Raw genomic sequence first — 12657 nt, 5'->3', positions numbered from 1 at the left:
CTGAGTGAAATCCAAGAATAGTTGGTAGTAGTGAAAAAAAAGGTTTTTAGCAGCGTAACAATGTGTACAAGGATTATTAGTATCATATTTACGAAGTGGACACAGTGGATTCCATTGAGTTTTCAGCTTTAGCTTTCAATAAACTGAACTGTGTCACAAATTTTTCTGCTAAGGAAGAGTCCAAACTTTTAACAGCCCTTCTGTGAATTTCCGCTACTCTTTTTGGATCACCATGATTCATTTCAAAATTGATGTAATCCATCCAGACATCTGTGTGACTCTTGCCAAATTGCAACGTCGCCATTTCATGTGGTCTGCGTGCATTTTTCAAGGAGATTTCCGGCTGCATTAGTTCCATTGCTGCCATTTTCTTATGTAATTCTAAACAAGATGGCGGTTGGAGACAAAGATTGTCATAGACCTGTCTTGCTGTCTGTATGTCTGAAAACAAAAGAGTATTGTTTAAACTCATCGAATGATAATGATCTGGTTCCTTAACGTTTTTCTTAACATTTGTTTCCTTACTTTTGGTCAAAACCAACCATTCGACGTATGTGGGTTTCATGTCTCTAGCAATGGCTGGTTCTCCCTGCATTGCTGCTTGGAAAACTTCCTCAGTTTTCTCAGGACTCTTTGCCTGTACATGCAACAATTTCATTCTCCACAATGGTAAAGCTTTCTCTCTAAGAATTTTAGTAGCCTGAATAATACATTATACATTAGATAAAATCAAATAATTTAAAATGATTATGAAAAATGAATTTAAGACCTTAGCAAATACTGTAGCTACATTATCGTCTTCTCCTAATATCACGTGATAACGTAACCTTGCCTGCCAAAGATTGACACTATTCGGCAAAGCCTCTGTCGCCCAAGTGAGAACTTCAAGTAATTTCTTCTGAGTATTCTCGTCTTTCTTCTCATTGTTCAACATGTTGATCTGAAAGCCATTGTGATTTTAAAAAACGTTCAACTGGAATCAGCCGAAAATGAGATTGGAACTTTACAGGGTAATATGCTTAACGTACCCATTGCAGATAATATTTTTCGCGAAGCTTTTTTGCTTGGTGAGCTTGACTGAGCGCATTACGTAAGAGCTTTTTCTTGAAATTTGGCAAAGATCCGGTGTCATGATTGATTTCCAGTATACATTCAATATAGAGGGACCACATTTCTTCAGTTTTTATTTTTTTCACGGCTGTTTGGTAAACCTCATTACAAAGACTTATGCGATCCCGCAAAGAACTCTGTTCAGAACTGTCAACTTCCATAGTACTAGAAGGCTGGACTAAACCTTTCAGCTCTCTCTTGGCCATTGTATCCCACATGAGAGGTTCGTGTGCGTATTCTTGCACCATGTCGCTAAGAAATTTGTTGAGTCAGATAAGATATTTGTATTTGGGAAAGCCTGCAATTTTCATGCATTACCAAGTACTGACCTAACAATTTTATTCTGTAACTTCTCGGTATTCTTGTATTCTTTAGTGATATCTAAGAGCTCTATGATGAACTTTATGTCTTTGATACGCTTGAAAGCTTGCAGATATATTACATTAGCACGTTTAAGCTCATCTGGCATTGTATCCTCCCCGGTTGCCACTGTGTCTGATTTCTCATCCTTCATTTCAGAGTCGCCTACTTTTGATAACGCTTCGTCTAATTCGAGCCTAAATTTTTTAAATTGTCTCATTTATTGACCCCGCTGTAAAATGGATTCTTCACTTTTGCAATTTTATTACGTTACCGAAATGAATCCGCGTATAATAATCGGGAATCTGGATGTATGTGCAATCCTCGTAAAAGGTACTGCCGTGCGTTTTGAATATTTTGATTCTCTTCAATTTCCCATCGTGCAGCAATATGCCAACATTTTGGCTTGTCTTGATGCACTTGTAACATTCTGCCAATCATGCGACTTGTGGAACTATGAAAGCGCTGCCAATCATTAATGACTTACTATATCGCATTTATTTTCATAATTCTTATTATATAGTCGATATATAATTTCTAATGTAACTTACCATGTGTTTGCAAAACTTCATATAGGCAATCCAAAATCGCACATCGTCCTGAAACTTATGTATTGCTTGCGTATAAAGCTGATTCACTTTATTGGCGATTGCGTAATCGATGTCAGATTTCTTTTGGCCGATTCCCAATTTCTATAAAATATTCGAGAATTTGTTCGTTTTAATGGAAATCTCTTACAACATTTTTGAACACTGTTATAAGAGACTTAAATTAATTTAACTTTATTACCGTCATCTCGAGGTTAATAAAAAAAAATATTCAATTAATTCAAGTCTTATCATCAACTGAAAACAATTTAGATAATGAAAAGATTATTTAACATCAGAAAAACATCATAGGATAATAGTTTTTGTTATTTACAAGACGCAAAATTAATATGAGAATGAATACATACAGTGGGTCGGAGAAGTCATACCCTATTAATGATTATAATATGACTTGATATTCTACAATTTATTAGAAATACACTAGCTTAATTATCATCATATTTTTATAGACATATAATGAAGAAATATTGCAAATTTAACCACACTCAAGTGACGGATATCAGAGACATTAATTATTTGTTGCAGTACTGTATGAAAATTGCTCCACAAAAGACTGCACTATTTCAGTTTACCCTTTGAATTGCTCAATAGTACTATGTTATTATTCTCTCTCTTGTATTTAAGTCTGAATATTTGCAAAGTACGTCATGTATTATATGGTATTAATTGTTTTATGATATGGGTAGCATTTCTCGGATTATTGTCTTATTAGAAATAATAATTGTTTTTTACTCCTAATATTGTTGCCCTAAGTTTTAAATATTATTTTTCAGTTTTAAATCTGATAAAACATATTTGTGTGAAGATTAGACAAATATTATGATATATTGAGATACGATTAATAGAATCTTGCATTCAGCAACATATAAATATCTAAGTTATAGAAGTTAGTAAGAAGTAAATCCAAAGTATTGGAGACAGTTTAAATACTGTTTTAACAGCCCAAAGGTGGACGAACAAAATATTGATACTGTTGAATAAATAATATAATTTTATAAATCGAATTATTATACTTATTGATACATAGGGTTTGAACTGTTTTGTGACTCACTGTATGCAGACAATAATTCTAAATAATAATTAAGAAATATCTACATCACGACGTTGTCGAACGAGCTTCAGTAAATCCATTTCATATTGTATGTAACGTAGGTAATCCTCCTTGCACTTTGTATGCCTTTGTATTTTGTACTCATATTCCTTCCGTTTTTTTGCTATTCCTCTGGGTGAAATAAATTCGTAATAATTAGAAGGATAGTGCAAACGGTGTGAATTAATATGGTTTAGAAAAAGGGACTATATAAACATCGAAAAATTATTTTGAGGTTATGTATATACTTACCGAATCTCATTTTTATCGAAGAGCTTTATCCTCTCCATTTGTTCTAATTCAGGTATCATATCCTCACATCGTTTCTCTACGAATTCCGCCATTTCGTATTTCTTTATTCACAGGACACAATTATTTTCTTAATTCTGCTCCTCACTTAATGCTACCTACTCTGGTCAGCTCAACTCCCATGTGGGGATTCTATCCCATGTATAGAAGACAGAACAAGAACGACGCAATCGAAAAAATAGTTTGGCGGGGATTGACCAATCATCTTGGTTCCGAAAATGTGAAACCGATGCCCGATTTCCCATGTACCATGTGTTTCAGAACACGGGCAGAAATTTTAATCTTAAAATTTTGATAAATTTTACGAATTCCAAATCTTCGCATTTCAATCTATGCAATCTTACAGATAATTAACATTTAATGATTTTTCTAACAATATGTGTCCTTGTTATTGATTTTAATGAACAAAAATTGATTTTTACACTTTACGAATTACCGTTTTTTCTTCTACATGGGGAACCGGGCATTGTTTGACATTTTCGGAACGAAGATGATGGTTAATCTCCACCAAACTATTTTTCTGATTCCGTCGTTCCTGTTCTGTCATCTATGCATGGATAGCACCAGATAGCACCCTTAGTTGCCAGCATTTGCCAGTAGTGAGAACGTAAGTTGTTTCCCAGTGCTTTTCGTGATTATGTTTTTCACTGAATTCCTATAAATTCCATGTGAATGATCAAAGAATTATAATATATAACAGGTATCTTGCTTTTTCGAATAATTTTTTTTCAATCTTTTAATACTTGCAATAGATAAAATATTCTTTTCTGATATACAACATATGTATTAACAATAAACTGGTTTGGCAATTCCATGGGAATTCAAATGCAAACATAACCTTAAAGTCTTTACACTTTCTTCGACAAGAATACTTTTTAATAAGACATTTAAATTGTCAAAAAAGTTGTAAACTAATTTCCATTTGACAGTTCGCAGACAATGTAATCCTTAGCGAATAGATGTGGTTATTCAATAAAATAACATACATGCTGAACTATAAAAATTAAATGTTTTTGTTGCAAACCATCATTATGCATACTTTGTGATTAATATTTTATGTCGTAACACGTTTTGCTTCCTAGAGACATTTAAAGTGCATAGTTGCATTATGTTTATTCACACGCAAATCCCAAATCTAAGCATCCATTTTAATATACAGTAAAACTTCGATTATATGAACAGTTTGCGAAATTTAGCTCTTTTGGATTTTTACTTTGTAAATATCACATATGTTCGTTCGTCCTGTAAGAAAATTTCTCCCTGCCAATGATTTTTGCAAAGCTAATGAATGGTTTTCCATTGATTTATCATACGTATTCGATTATATAACCATATAAGTCCCTTAATTAACTCGGATAATCGATGTTTTACTGTAGATGCAAATGAAACATCCAGTGAAAAGCGCCATTTATCAAAATGGGTGGTGTTATTTAAAATACACGTGCATAGTAATAAATGCTTAAATATTATTGAATTATATATCCGCTTATTTTATAATGATTGTGATAGCATATCCACGCTGAAAAAAATCCATTAATAAAAGGAAAAACAGAATCCATAACAAATTCCATTTATTTAAAAGGTTAATGAATTCTTCTCTTACCATTATAATTTTCCTGAATTGACAGTATTCATACAACAACCTGGGTAATATTACCTTTGGAGTGTGCTGTAAATCATCTTTCGCTCAAACTGAAAATTATTCGAGATTTCTAAACGCAACTAGGCAAAATAATGAAAAAACATGCGTCAAATTCGGAAGGAGGTTCCAAGGGAAAAAGACCTCACTGGTCTATGGGTCTATTGAATTGTATGGCAGATCCGAAAATGAAAGTTAAGGAAGACGATCTCATAGTAGCTATTACGGATGGTTATCCAAAAGCACATTATCATTATTTAATCCTCCCCAAAGAAGACATAAACACGATATATGATTTGAAAAGAGAACACGAGGACCTCCTCACTCACATGGAAAATATCGCCGAGGATCTGATCAAGAATCATCCAGATCACGAATTCAAGTAATTACAGAAAAGAATCCTTAATCATTGTTTACAAATGGAAAATCTATATTAATATTAATTTGTTTCAAATTGTACCAGATTCGGTTACCATGCTAAGCCCAGTATGCAGAGGCTTCATCTTCATGTAATAAGTTTGGATTTCGACAGTCCTTATTTAAAAACAAAACATCATTGGAATTCCTTTACCACTGACATTTTCTGTCCTGCAAAAGGTATTTTAATATCAATAGACTGTAACTAAATAAAATATCTTTCGAAGCGTATTCCAGGAATTCATTCAAGCAAAATAATTTTTACAGAAGTTCACGAGGAATTGCGACGCAATGGATTCGTAAAGAGGATGACCGTAGAAGAGTACCAGAAATTGCTTAACACTGAATTGAAGTGTCATAAATGTTCAGAGAGATCGAAAAATATGCCAGGATTGAAGAGGCATCTTCGTAGTCACATATCGAGTAAAGATTGAGTCGAAGTTTTGAGTCGTGTCGATGATGTCATCCGATTACATATTGTAAAAGCAGGTATCAGGTAGTGGGACAAGATGAAAGATATGGGTATAAATAACGTAAACATGAGTAATGCGATATTTCGGAAATTTTACTATAAATAAATTTGATGTTAATGTTAATAGGTTTTCTTCTTTATAATCTATGGTAATTACGTACTAACTATTTACAGAGTCTTCTTATTTTCAAGGGCCCGTCTGTCTGTCACTGCCTATGGTTCTTGGTTTGTGGTGATGTGTCAGTGTGTTTATTTATGTAATGTGTGATAGTAGTATGTACTACGTATATTTAGTAATACTGCGATTAATAGTTATAAGTGTATTCTTCGTCGTCTTCGCGAAACGATAGGCAACTGCGTTAGTTAAATCATATCCATCGTCTTTATCATACAGAAACGCATAAACGTGCACATAGAGTATATTGGAATAAGAATATACAATATATGTACGTAAATTTACAGGATGCCTAGACGCATGTATCTGTCTCTCGCGTCTTCTATAATTTTAATTACTGTATAAGTGAGAAAGATCCACGATTAAACATTTTTTTTTTCCTTTCAAGAATTTCTATCAGTGGACCTTTCACGTTAATTTTCCTATACATCCATGCCTTCCCTTTTGTATCTCACCGTTAAGTATTTTTCACTTTGCACTCCAATAAACGTCTTCTAGTATGTTATAAATAATTGGCTAATCTCGGCGCAAGACACGACAATTTTCGTTCCTGCACTGTAACTATTTTCTTCTATCTCACTCGCTCACTCGCTCATCTCTTTCTCCCTGGTATCTGGCAAATAACCAGAAATCTCTTGAGACTTTCTAAACTCGAGCATAGGGTTGAAAGTTTGCGAGGATCTACATAAAACGTAGATCGGCCAAAGTTTCTCACCTTTACCCGAGGGAAATGCATGAGGTACGAGAGAGGGAGAAAGGACGCAAGAGAGTGAAGAGCGAGAGAGAATATATGGCTCTCTTTGTAGCATCCTTTACTCTTACAAACTACAACGGAACAAAACACGCGAAAGAATGGAACAAACGAGAACCAAGCAAAGAGAAAAATACAATTGAACCCTGGTAACGCTTACAAGATATCTTCGAGTCTATGATAGCGTAAGGATGTCCTCTCTTATTTTTTATATCAAAATTAATTATAAATATTTTTTTCTAACTACTGCGGCATCTCCGCTCGTTCCGTACGTAGCCCACCAAAAGCGGTCATTTTGGCAAAGCCACTGGGTCCGAGGACAACCGACTGATCCCAGGCAAAGATAAAGGAAGAATAAAAAGACAAAAGCTGTAGGACGGATAAGATCAAAGAGAAGTAAGGAACTATAAGGGCACACTGGAATCCGCCGATTATTTCGAAGTACACGCAGTGTAGGACGTCCCCACGCTATGCATTGCCTTTTGAATCTCTCGCAATCATTTTAAAGATAAATACCCTGTTTAAGTCTGTTGCTGTATATGCTTCCCAAACAGAATCTTAGATAACAAGAGGCCGATCGGTTTGCAAAATTTTGCCGAAAGACTAGTCGCCCGCCATTTATTTTCCAAATTTATTTACCCCCCTCCCCCTCCCCCCAAATCCCACAGTCAGTACGTGTTACTTGTCTCCGTAATGCGCACGTGTCTCACGCACTGACCATTTTCGTATAACCGCGTGTGTCAGAATTAACCTAGCAATACTAAGAGCTACAAACATTTATACAATATTGTTTACCTATCTAACTAATATTCACAATTCATAAATATATATTTATACATGTATTCATGTACATAAGTATCTAACGCCTATATATAGGTAATGTACAGATAATGTACAGAATGGCGACGGGCGACTTTTTCTCGAAAGAAAAAAAAAGAACTTTAATTTCTATCTCCTGCAACGCTCTACGTCGCGCCTCACCTTTCTTTGCTCCTACATTTCTTTCAACCCCTATTAAAGTACACTTTCTATATTTACAGTAGAGGGTGAAGCGCGCATTCTTCTTCTATCCCGATTCTATATATGCGTCTTTATACATCTTCACGTACCTGCTAATAAATTCGTAACGTAACGAGTGACAGATTACACGCGCCAATTGGTATTACGGGTATTGGTAAATAGTCGCAGTGCTGGTAGCATTCTACTAATTATAATCAATCTAGATTCATCTATATTCTCTGTATCATCTCGTCTTTCTAGTAAATAGAGAAAAATACAGAAAACAAAAGAAAGAGAAGAACACTTGCATTGCTTACGTCGCATACGTTTCATCATACACACAGACTCACTCTCTCTCTCTCACTCACTTTCCTTCCCTTTCTCTCATAACCCATTCATACTCTTATATATATATATATTCTCTCTCTCTCTTATACAATTCAGTCTCACTTACTTTCATGCGCTCTAGAGATGATTCTCTCATGGTTTGAGGCAACGAACTAATGAAATAAATAGCGTCTCGTTAAATTGATATAAGTTAAGTGAACGAACAATAGAACAAAAGGAACGATCGATACTTTGATCGAATAAATTAAGTTAAAGAAACAAACAAACAACAAACGTACATCAATGAGTTTGAATTTGCTCAGTGAGAAAACAGAACAGTGAATAATTGAACGAACTACGCATAATTCTCGAAAGACATTTTTTTGCGCATTCACAACACATTCGCACATGTCAAACACAGTACATTAATTTATCGGCTATTTATCGTTACAATTTCGCATACTGTATGCTATAGTGTGTCAAGTCTTTTCCAGGGTTAAAAGCTACCCTTCGGCTTTCAACACCCTATATATATATTGTATATATCGTATTTACTGTATTACTTTGACGTCTCGCACTTTTGAAACTCGCTCTCCTATATAGTCACTGCCGATTTTATTTACCCTTTCATATCTTAGTCCGATCATTGTTCGCGAAATCGGCTTCTTTTCTTATTCGTCAGAATCACTTTAATTTATCGTTTAATCTTCTTTCGTCTTCCGACAGATTTGGCGAGAGGCACGTGCCACGCGAGCTCAATGAAGAGAAAAGAATAAAGAGAGAAAAGCGGCGCAAGGTCTAAAGGGCAAATAACGATGGCGAATGGTTGAAGAGAATAGAGAAATGGCGCACGATTGATTAGTAAAGGAAAATTTTACGTATGTATACGAAATTTCAATAATTATATATAAATATGTACAAGAGGCTTGTTATTAAAGGCAAGCAAGATTCTTATATATGTTTACGCGCTACTATGTACAGGGGGTTGAAATTTCATTTGGTGAATTGGCAAATGGAAATCTCATTTGAAAATGAGAAATTGAATGACGTCAAATTAAAATTGCTAATGCTTGTCCGCCGTATTGTTTCCTTATGAGGATTCTCTGTGATTTCTCCTTTCTCTTCGACCTTCACCCTCTAAGTTATGATGCTTCTCGCACGTTTGCAAAACACTTTTTTTAAGCTACAAATTGACCCTACATCATCTAACTATTGATCTTATTACGTGCTCGGTTGTCAAACGTGAAAAACAAGTACCGTACTTCTTAACATCTTGTTACTCGTTAAGAAGTCCTACCCATTGCCCTTTTCATTAATCATTCCTTTTTGACTCTTTTTTCTTTTCCCTTCTCTCTGCTTCTTTCCTAATGTCCTAGTCTCGAAATGTGCCTTTTGGATGGACCATTGAAGTATTCTAAAATTTTCCTAAGTCCATCCGCCAAGGTTCCTTGCGCGCTCATATTTAATCTTCTTCTGTGATTTCAAGACGTTAATTATATTAATTTGTTAGCTAAGAAAATACGATTTCCTTTTTAAGAGGACATCACTCGCGAAACTCTCAAGTCTTTTAAAAGTTCTGAGATTTCTTTGTTTCATTCAAATGTTTTCTTTCGACATTTTTCACTCTGTTTCACTTTGATTCTTCTCTTTAACTCTTCTTGCTGTGTATACCGCCCTCACTTGTTCTCGGTAATACCTCTTATCTCTTTCTCTCTCCCGGTAGATCCTTGTTTTAGTATGTGCTTTTAATGGTGTTTACGACTCCTGGTATCCGTAACAATGTACTCTCATCTCCTCGATTGCTCGACACCACTCCAGGGCAAATCCTTCGGGATCCTCTAGGTAGTAAGTCCTGTTCGGCTGTAAACAGATAAGACAGACAATTGTAATGTAGCTCTTCAAAGTATTCATACTGCTCATTAATTCATACTGCTAGTCTTAAGAATTGTAACGTGCATTGATATGAAAGACTTACCGTGTGCACAAAGAAGATCTTAAAGTTCTTGGGTTCCACCCTGAGTTCAGGACTCCAAGGTATTTCACCCTTGAGCACCATGTTCACAGGATCAACATAATAGAGGTGCGGTCCAGTGGTAAGGAGGAGCATCCTTCTCCTAGCGAAAAGACCTTTTCGCTTATTGACGAAATTCTGTTTGACTATCAAGTTACCCTCTACGAAGCTGTCCCATGGATTACTTGCTCTCTGCTTTTCGAGCCTTTTTCTAATCTCCTCCTCCGTCAGATCGGCAATTCCACACCTCTTTCTTCTCGACGTTTTCTCGACGACGGTTGTTACAGGTTCGGCTTTCTTCTTCTTCGTTCTTGACTTCGTTTTCTTTTCCTTAGATTGTTCTTCCTCGCCAGCTACTGGCACCTGCTTCTCCTCTTCTCCTTCTTCAACTTCCTCTGCTTCATCCTCTTCGGTCTCTTCCTCTTCGCCGATGCCCAAACCCAGAAGCCGCGTGAGCTGCTTATCGTCGAGACCAGGTTCCAGGTGATCAGGAACCCTGTACTGTGATCTGAGCTCCTCGTGCTCCGAGGTGCCAGGTAAATAAGGGTAGATTGGCGGTGGCGTCTGTTCGTGCAATGTCTCAAAGTCCATGCCCTTAAAGAAGTCATGCGCTCTGATACTAGGATAACCCGCACCGTGCTCATCAAGGGCACCTAACCTCTCCGTGGGCTCAAGGACAAGTAACTGGCTAACCAGTGATCGTGCAAGATCGCAAAAACCATCTGGGATCTCGTACTCGAGCTTCATGATCTTTTGGAAGATCATGTACTCGCTCCGCGATCGGAACGGTGGTAGACCGGCGACCATCTGGTAAACAATGCATCCAAGGGCCCACAAATCTGAGGCTCTGCTGGCGGTTTTGTCAGTTAACAATTCGGGGGACACATACTGTGCCGTGCCGACGAAGGAGTTTCGTCGCTCCCGCTTGTACTCTCTTTGTCTTTGATGTTGCTGTTGTTGGGAATCCTGCTGTTCCTCCGTATGTTGTTCATTCTCGGAGGCACTCAGCTTCTCCGGATCGTCCTTGAGGATCTTGGCACTACCGAAGTCCGTAATGAGAACATGCATTTTCTCGTCTAGGAGAATGTTCTCGGGTTTGAGATCCCGGTGGATGATCCCAAGACCATGAAGGTACTCGAGACCGCGCAGAATCTCAGCCGAGTAGAATTTCGTGCACTCGATGTCGAAGCTGCCCACCTTGTTGATATACGGTAGCAGCTCACCGTTCTTCGCATAGGAAAGCACGAAGTAGAGTCTGTCCAGGTCCTGAAAGGTGCAGAACAACCGGACGAAGCTGTGCTTCGCACCAGCCAGCATGTTCAGCACTTCTTTCTCCCGCTTCACATATTCCGTCTTCCTCTCCTTGATGATGTGCCGCTTGTCACACACCTTGATGGCGTATTCCTTGTTCGTGTGGATGTCCTTGGCTAGGTAGACCTGCGTGACACGCAATGATGGATTGATTTTTATTCAATCGTTCTTTTTTTTTCGTATCATTGATCAAACGTCAGACTGATGCAAAATAACAAAATGATACCCACGGTCGAGAAACTGCCCTCGCCGATGACTTTGCCGAATATAAAGTCCTTGGGGTTGCGTTTGTGTGTCGGTAGGTTGATGCCGAGGGCCGGGTTGATGGTGTTGACCCGGGGCGCCAGGGTATTGGGCGGCGCCACCACCCCATTGGTCACGTCGTTCGTTGGTGGAGACATTTTTGACACCGGCCCCTCCACCGTAACTGCCGGCTGTGGCGAAACGGTAAGCGCCTGGTTCGCCACACGCTGTAACAACAAGAGACATTACTGCATTACAACTGTCGTCATGATAGTTATTCAAATATTTATTTCAGATATGGCCCCCCGACGCATTGCTCATGGATAAACAGCAGCTATGAATTTCTGTTCAACTGCTACCAAGAAATCGGTTCGGGAAGGTAACGCTACTCCAGAGAGCAGACTACGTGTGGTGGACTCGGCACAGCCAGGTCTGTGACGTTATGCACCACATCAGTGCGAAGAGGAGGAAGAAGATAAACAAACAGAAAGAAATCTGGAGATGTATCGGTACGCTTGGTACACCTAAAGGTATACTTGGTACACCACCACCAGGTCAATCGTCGAATCAAACAAATATTTGACCAATTGCAATCTTCCGGCACGACGACGTCATCTTCTCTCGCTGCCATTCTCGGCTCCGGAGAAGACCGAAGAAGGTTAGGCGGAGAACTCTCCTTTGTCCTCTCCCTCTTGCCATTTCCGATGCCGTGCAGTCGGCAGATTACGCACTTCCGTTCTCTAACGAGCACAGAACGAGCTAACGCGTGCACGAGTAGCTTCTCTCTCTCTCTCTCTCTCTCTCTCTCTCTCTCTCTCTCTCTCTCTCTCTCTCT

General features: G+C 37.8%; 3 protein-coding genes across 5 annotated transcripts in view; 1 reads left to right on the top strand and 2 right to left on the bottom strand.

Annotated features, from left to right (window-relative positions):
- Positions 1-21: 21 nt before the first annotated feature.
- Positions 22-3764, bottom strand: LOC107264916 (U3 small nucleolar RNA-associated protein 6 homolog). Its single transcript, XM_015733706.2, has 9 exons — positions 3421-3764; positions 3174-3300; positions 2022-2162; positions 1745-1935; positions 1440-1667; positions 1029-1362; positions 770-940; positions 526-700; positions 22-441 (listed from the first exon to the last, which is right to left on the bottom strand). The coding sequence occupies exons 1-9, from the start codon at positions 3510-3512 to the stop codon at positions 89-91; spliced, it is 1812 nt and encodes a 603-aa protein (XP_015589192.1). The 5' UTR covers positions 3513-3764; the 3' UTR covers positions 22-88.
- A 167-nt stretch (positions 3765-3931) lies between these two features.
- LOC107264919 (aprataxin) lies at positions 3932-6129 on the top strand. Of its 2 annotated transcripts, none has more exons than XM_015733709.2 (4): positions 3932-4084; positions 5106-5498; positions 5580-5713; positions 5801-6129. In XM_015733709.2, exons 2-4 carry the CDS (start codon positions 5212-5214, stop codon positions 5965-5967), a joined length of 588 nt encoding a protein of 195 aa, XP_015589195.1. In that variant the 5' UTR covers positions 3932-4084; positions 5106-5211; the 3' UTR covers positions 5968-6129. The 2 variants fall into 2 exon arrangements, with proteins under 2 accessions (XP_015589195.1, XP_015589196.1); XM_015733710.2 differs by having other exon boundaries at positions 4064-4177.
- LOC107264915 (3-phosphoinositide-dependent protein kinase 1) overlaps positions 6078-12657 on the bottom strand; it is a 16834-nt gene continuing 10254 nt past the window's right edge. For both annotated transcript variants that reach the window (XM_015733703.2, XM_015733705.2), the window contains exons 2-4: positions 11810-12049; positions 10233-11705; positions 6078-10117 (exon numbers count right to left, since the gene is read on the bottom strand). In XM_015733703.2, coding sequence (XP_015589189.1) covers positions 10013-10117; positions 10233-11705; positions 11810-12049 — 1818 coding nt within the window. In that variant the 3' untranslated portion in view covers positions 6078-10012. The remainder of the gene's footprint in view (positions 10118-10232; positions 11706-11809; positions 12050-12657) is intronic.

Source organism: Cephus cinctus, unplaced genomic scaffold (assembly GCF_000341935.2).
Source record: "Cephus cinctus unplaced genomic scaffold, Ccin1 Ccin1_scaffold0204, whole genome shotgun sequence".
NCBI lineage: Eukaryota > Metazoa > Arthropoda > Insecta > Hymenoptera > Cephidae > Cephus > Cephus cinctus.
Note: the sequence above shows the minus strand (reverse complement) of the source record. Positions and strands in the feature narration are given on the sequence as shown.

Bases quoted from the DNA above. Each gene is read 5' to 3' on its own strand.
- LOC107264916 (XM_015733706.2), bottom strand. From the start codon at position 3,512: ATGGCGGAATTCGTAGAGAAACGATGTGAGGATATGATACCTGAATTA. The intron at 3,301-3,420 runs GTAAGTATATAC...TATTTCACCCAG, and splicing joins TTCGATAAAAATGAGATTCG to AGGAATAGCAAAAAAACGGA. The intron at 442-525 runs GTAAGGAAACAA...TTTTGTTTTCAG, and splicing joins ATGGTTGGTTTTGACCAAAA to ACATACAGACAGCAAGACAG.
- LOC107264919 (XM_015733709.2), top strand. From the start codon at position 5,212: ATGAAAAAACATGCGTCAAATTCGGAAGGAGGTTCCAAGGGAAAAAGA. The intron at 5,499-5,579 runs GTAATTACAGAA...AAATTGTACCAG, and splicing joins CATCCAGATCACGAATTCAA to ATTCGGTTACCATGCTAAGC. The intron at 5,714-5,800 runs GTATTTTAATAT...TAATTTTTACAG, and splicing joins CATTTTCTGTCCTGCAAAAG to AAGTTCACGAGGAATTGCGA.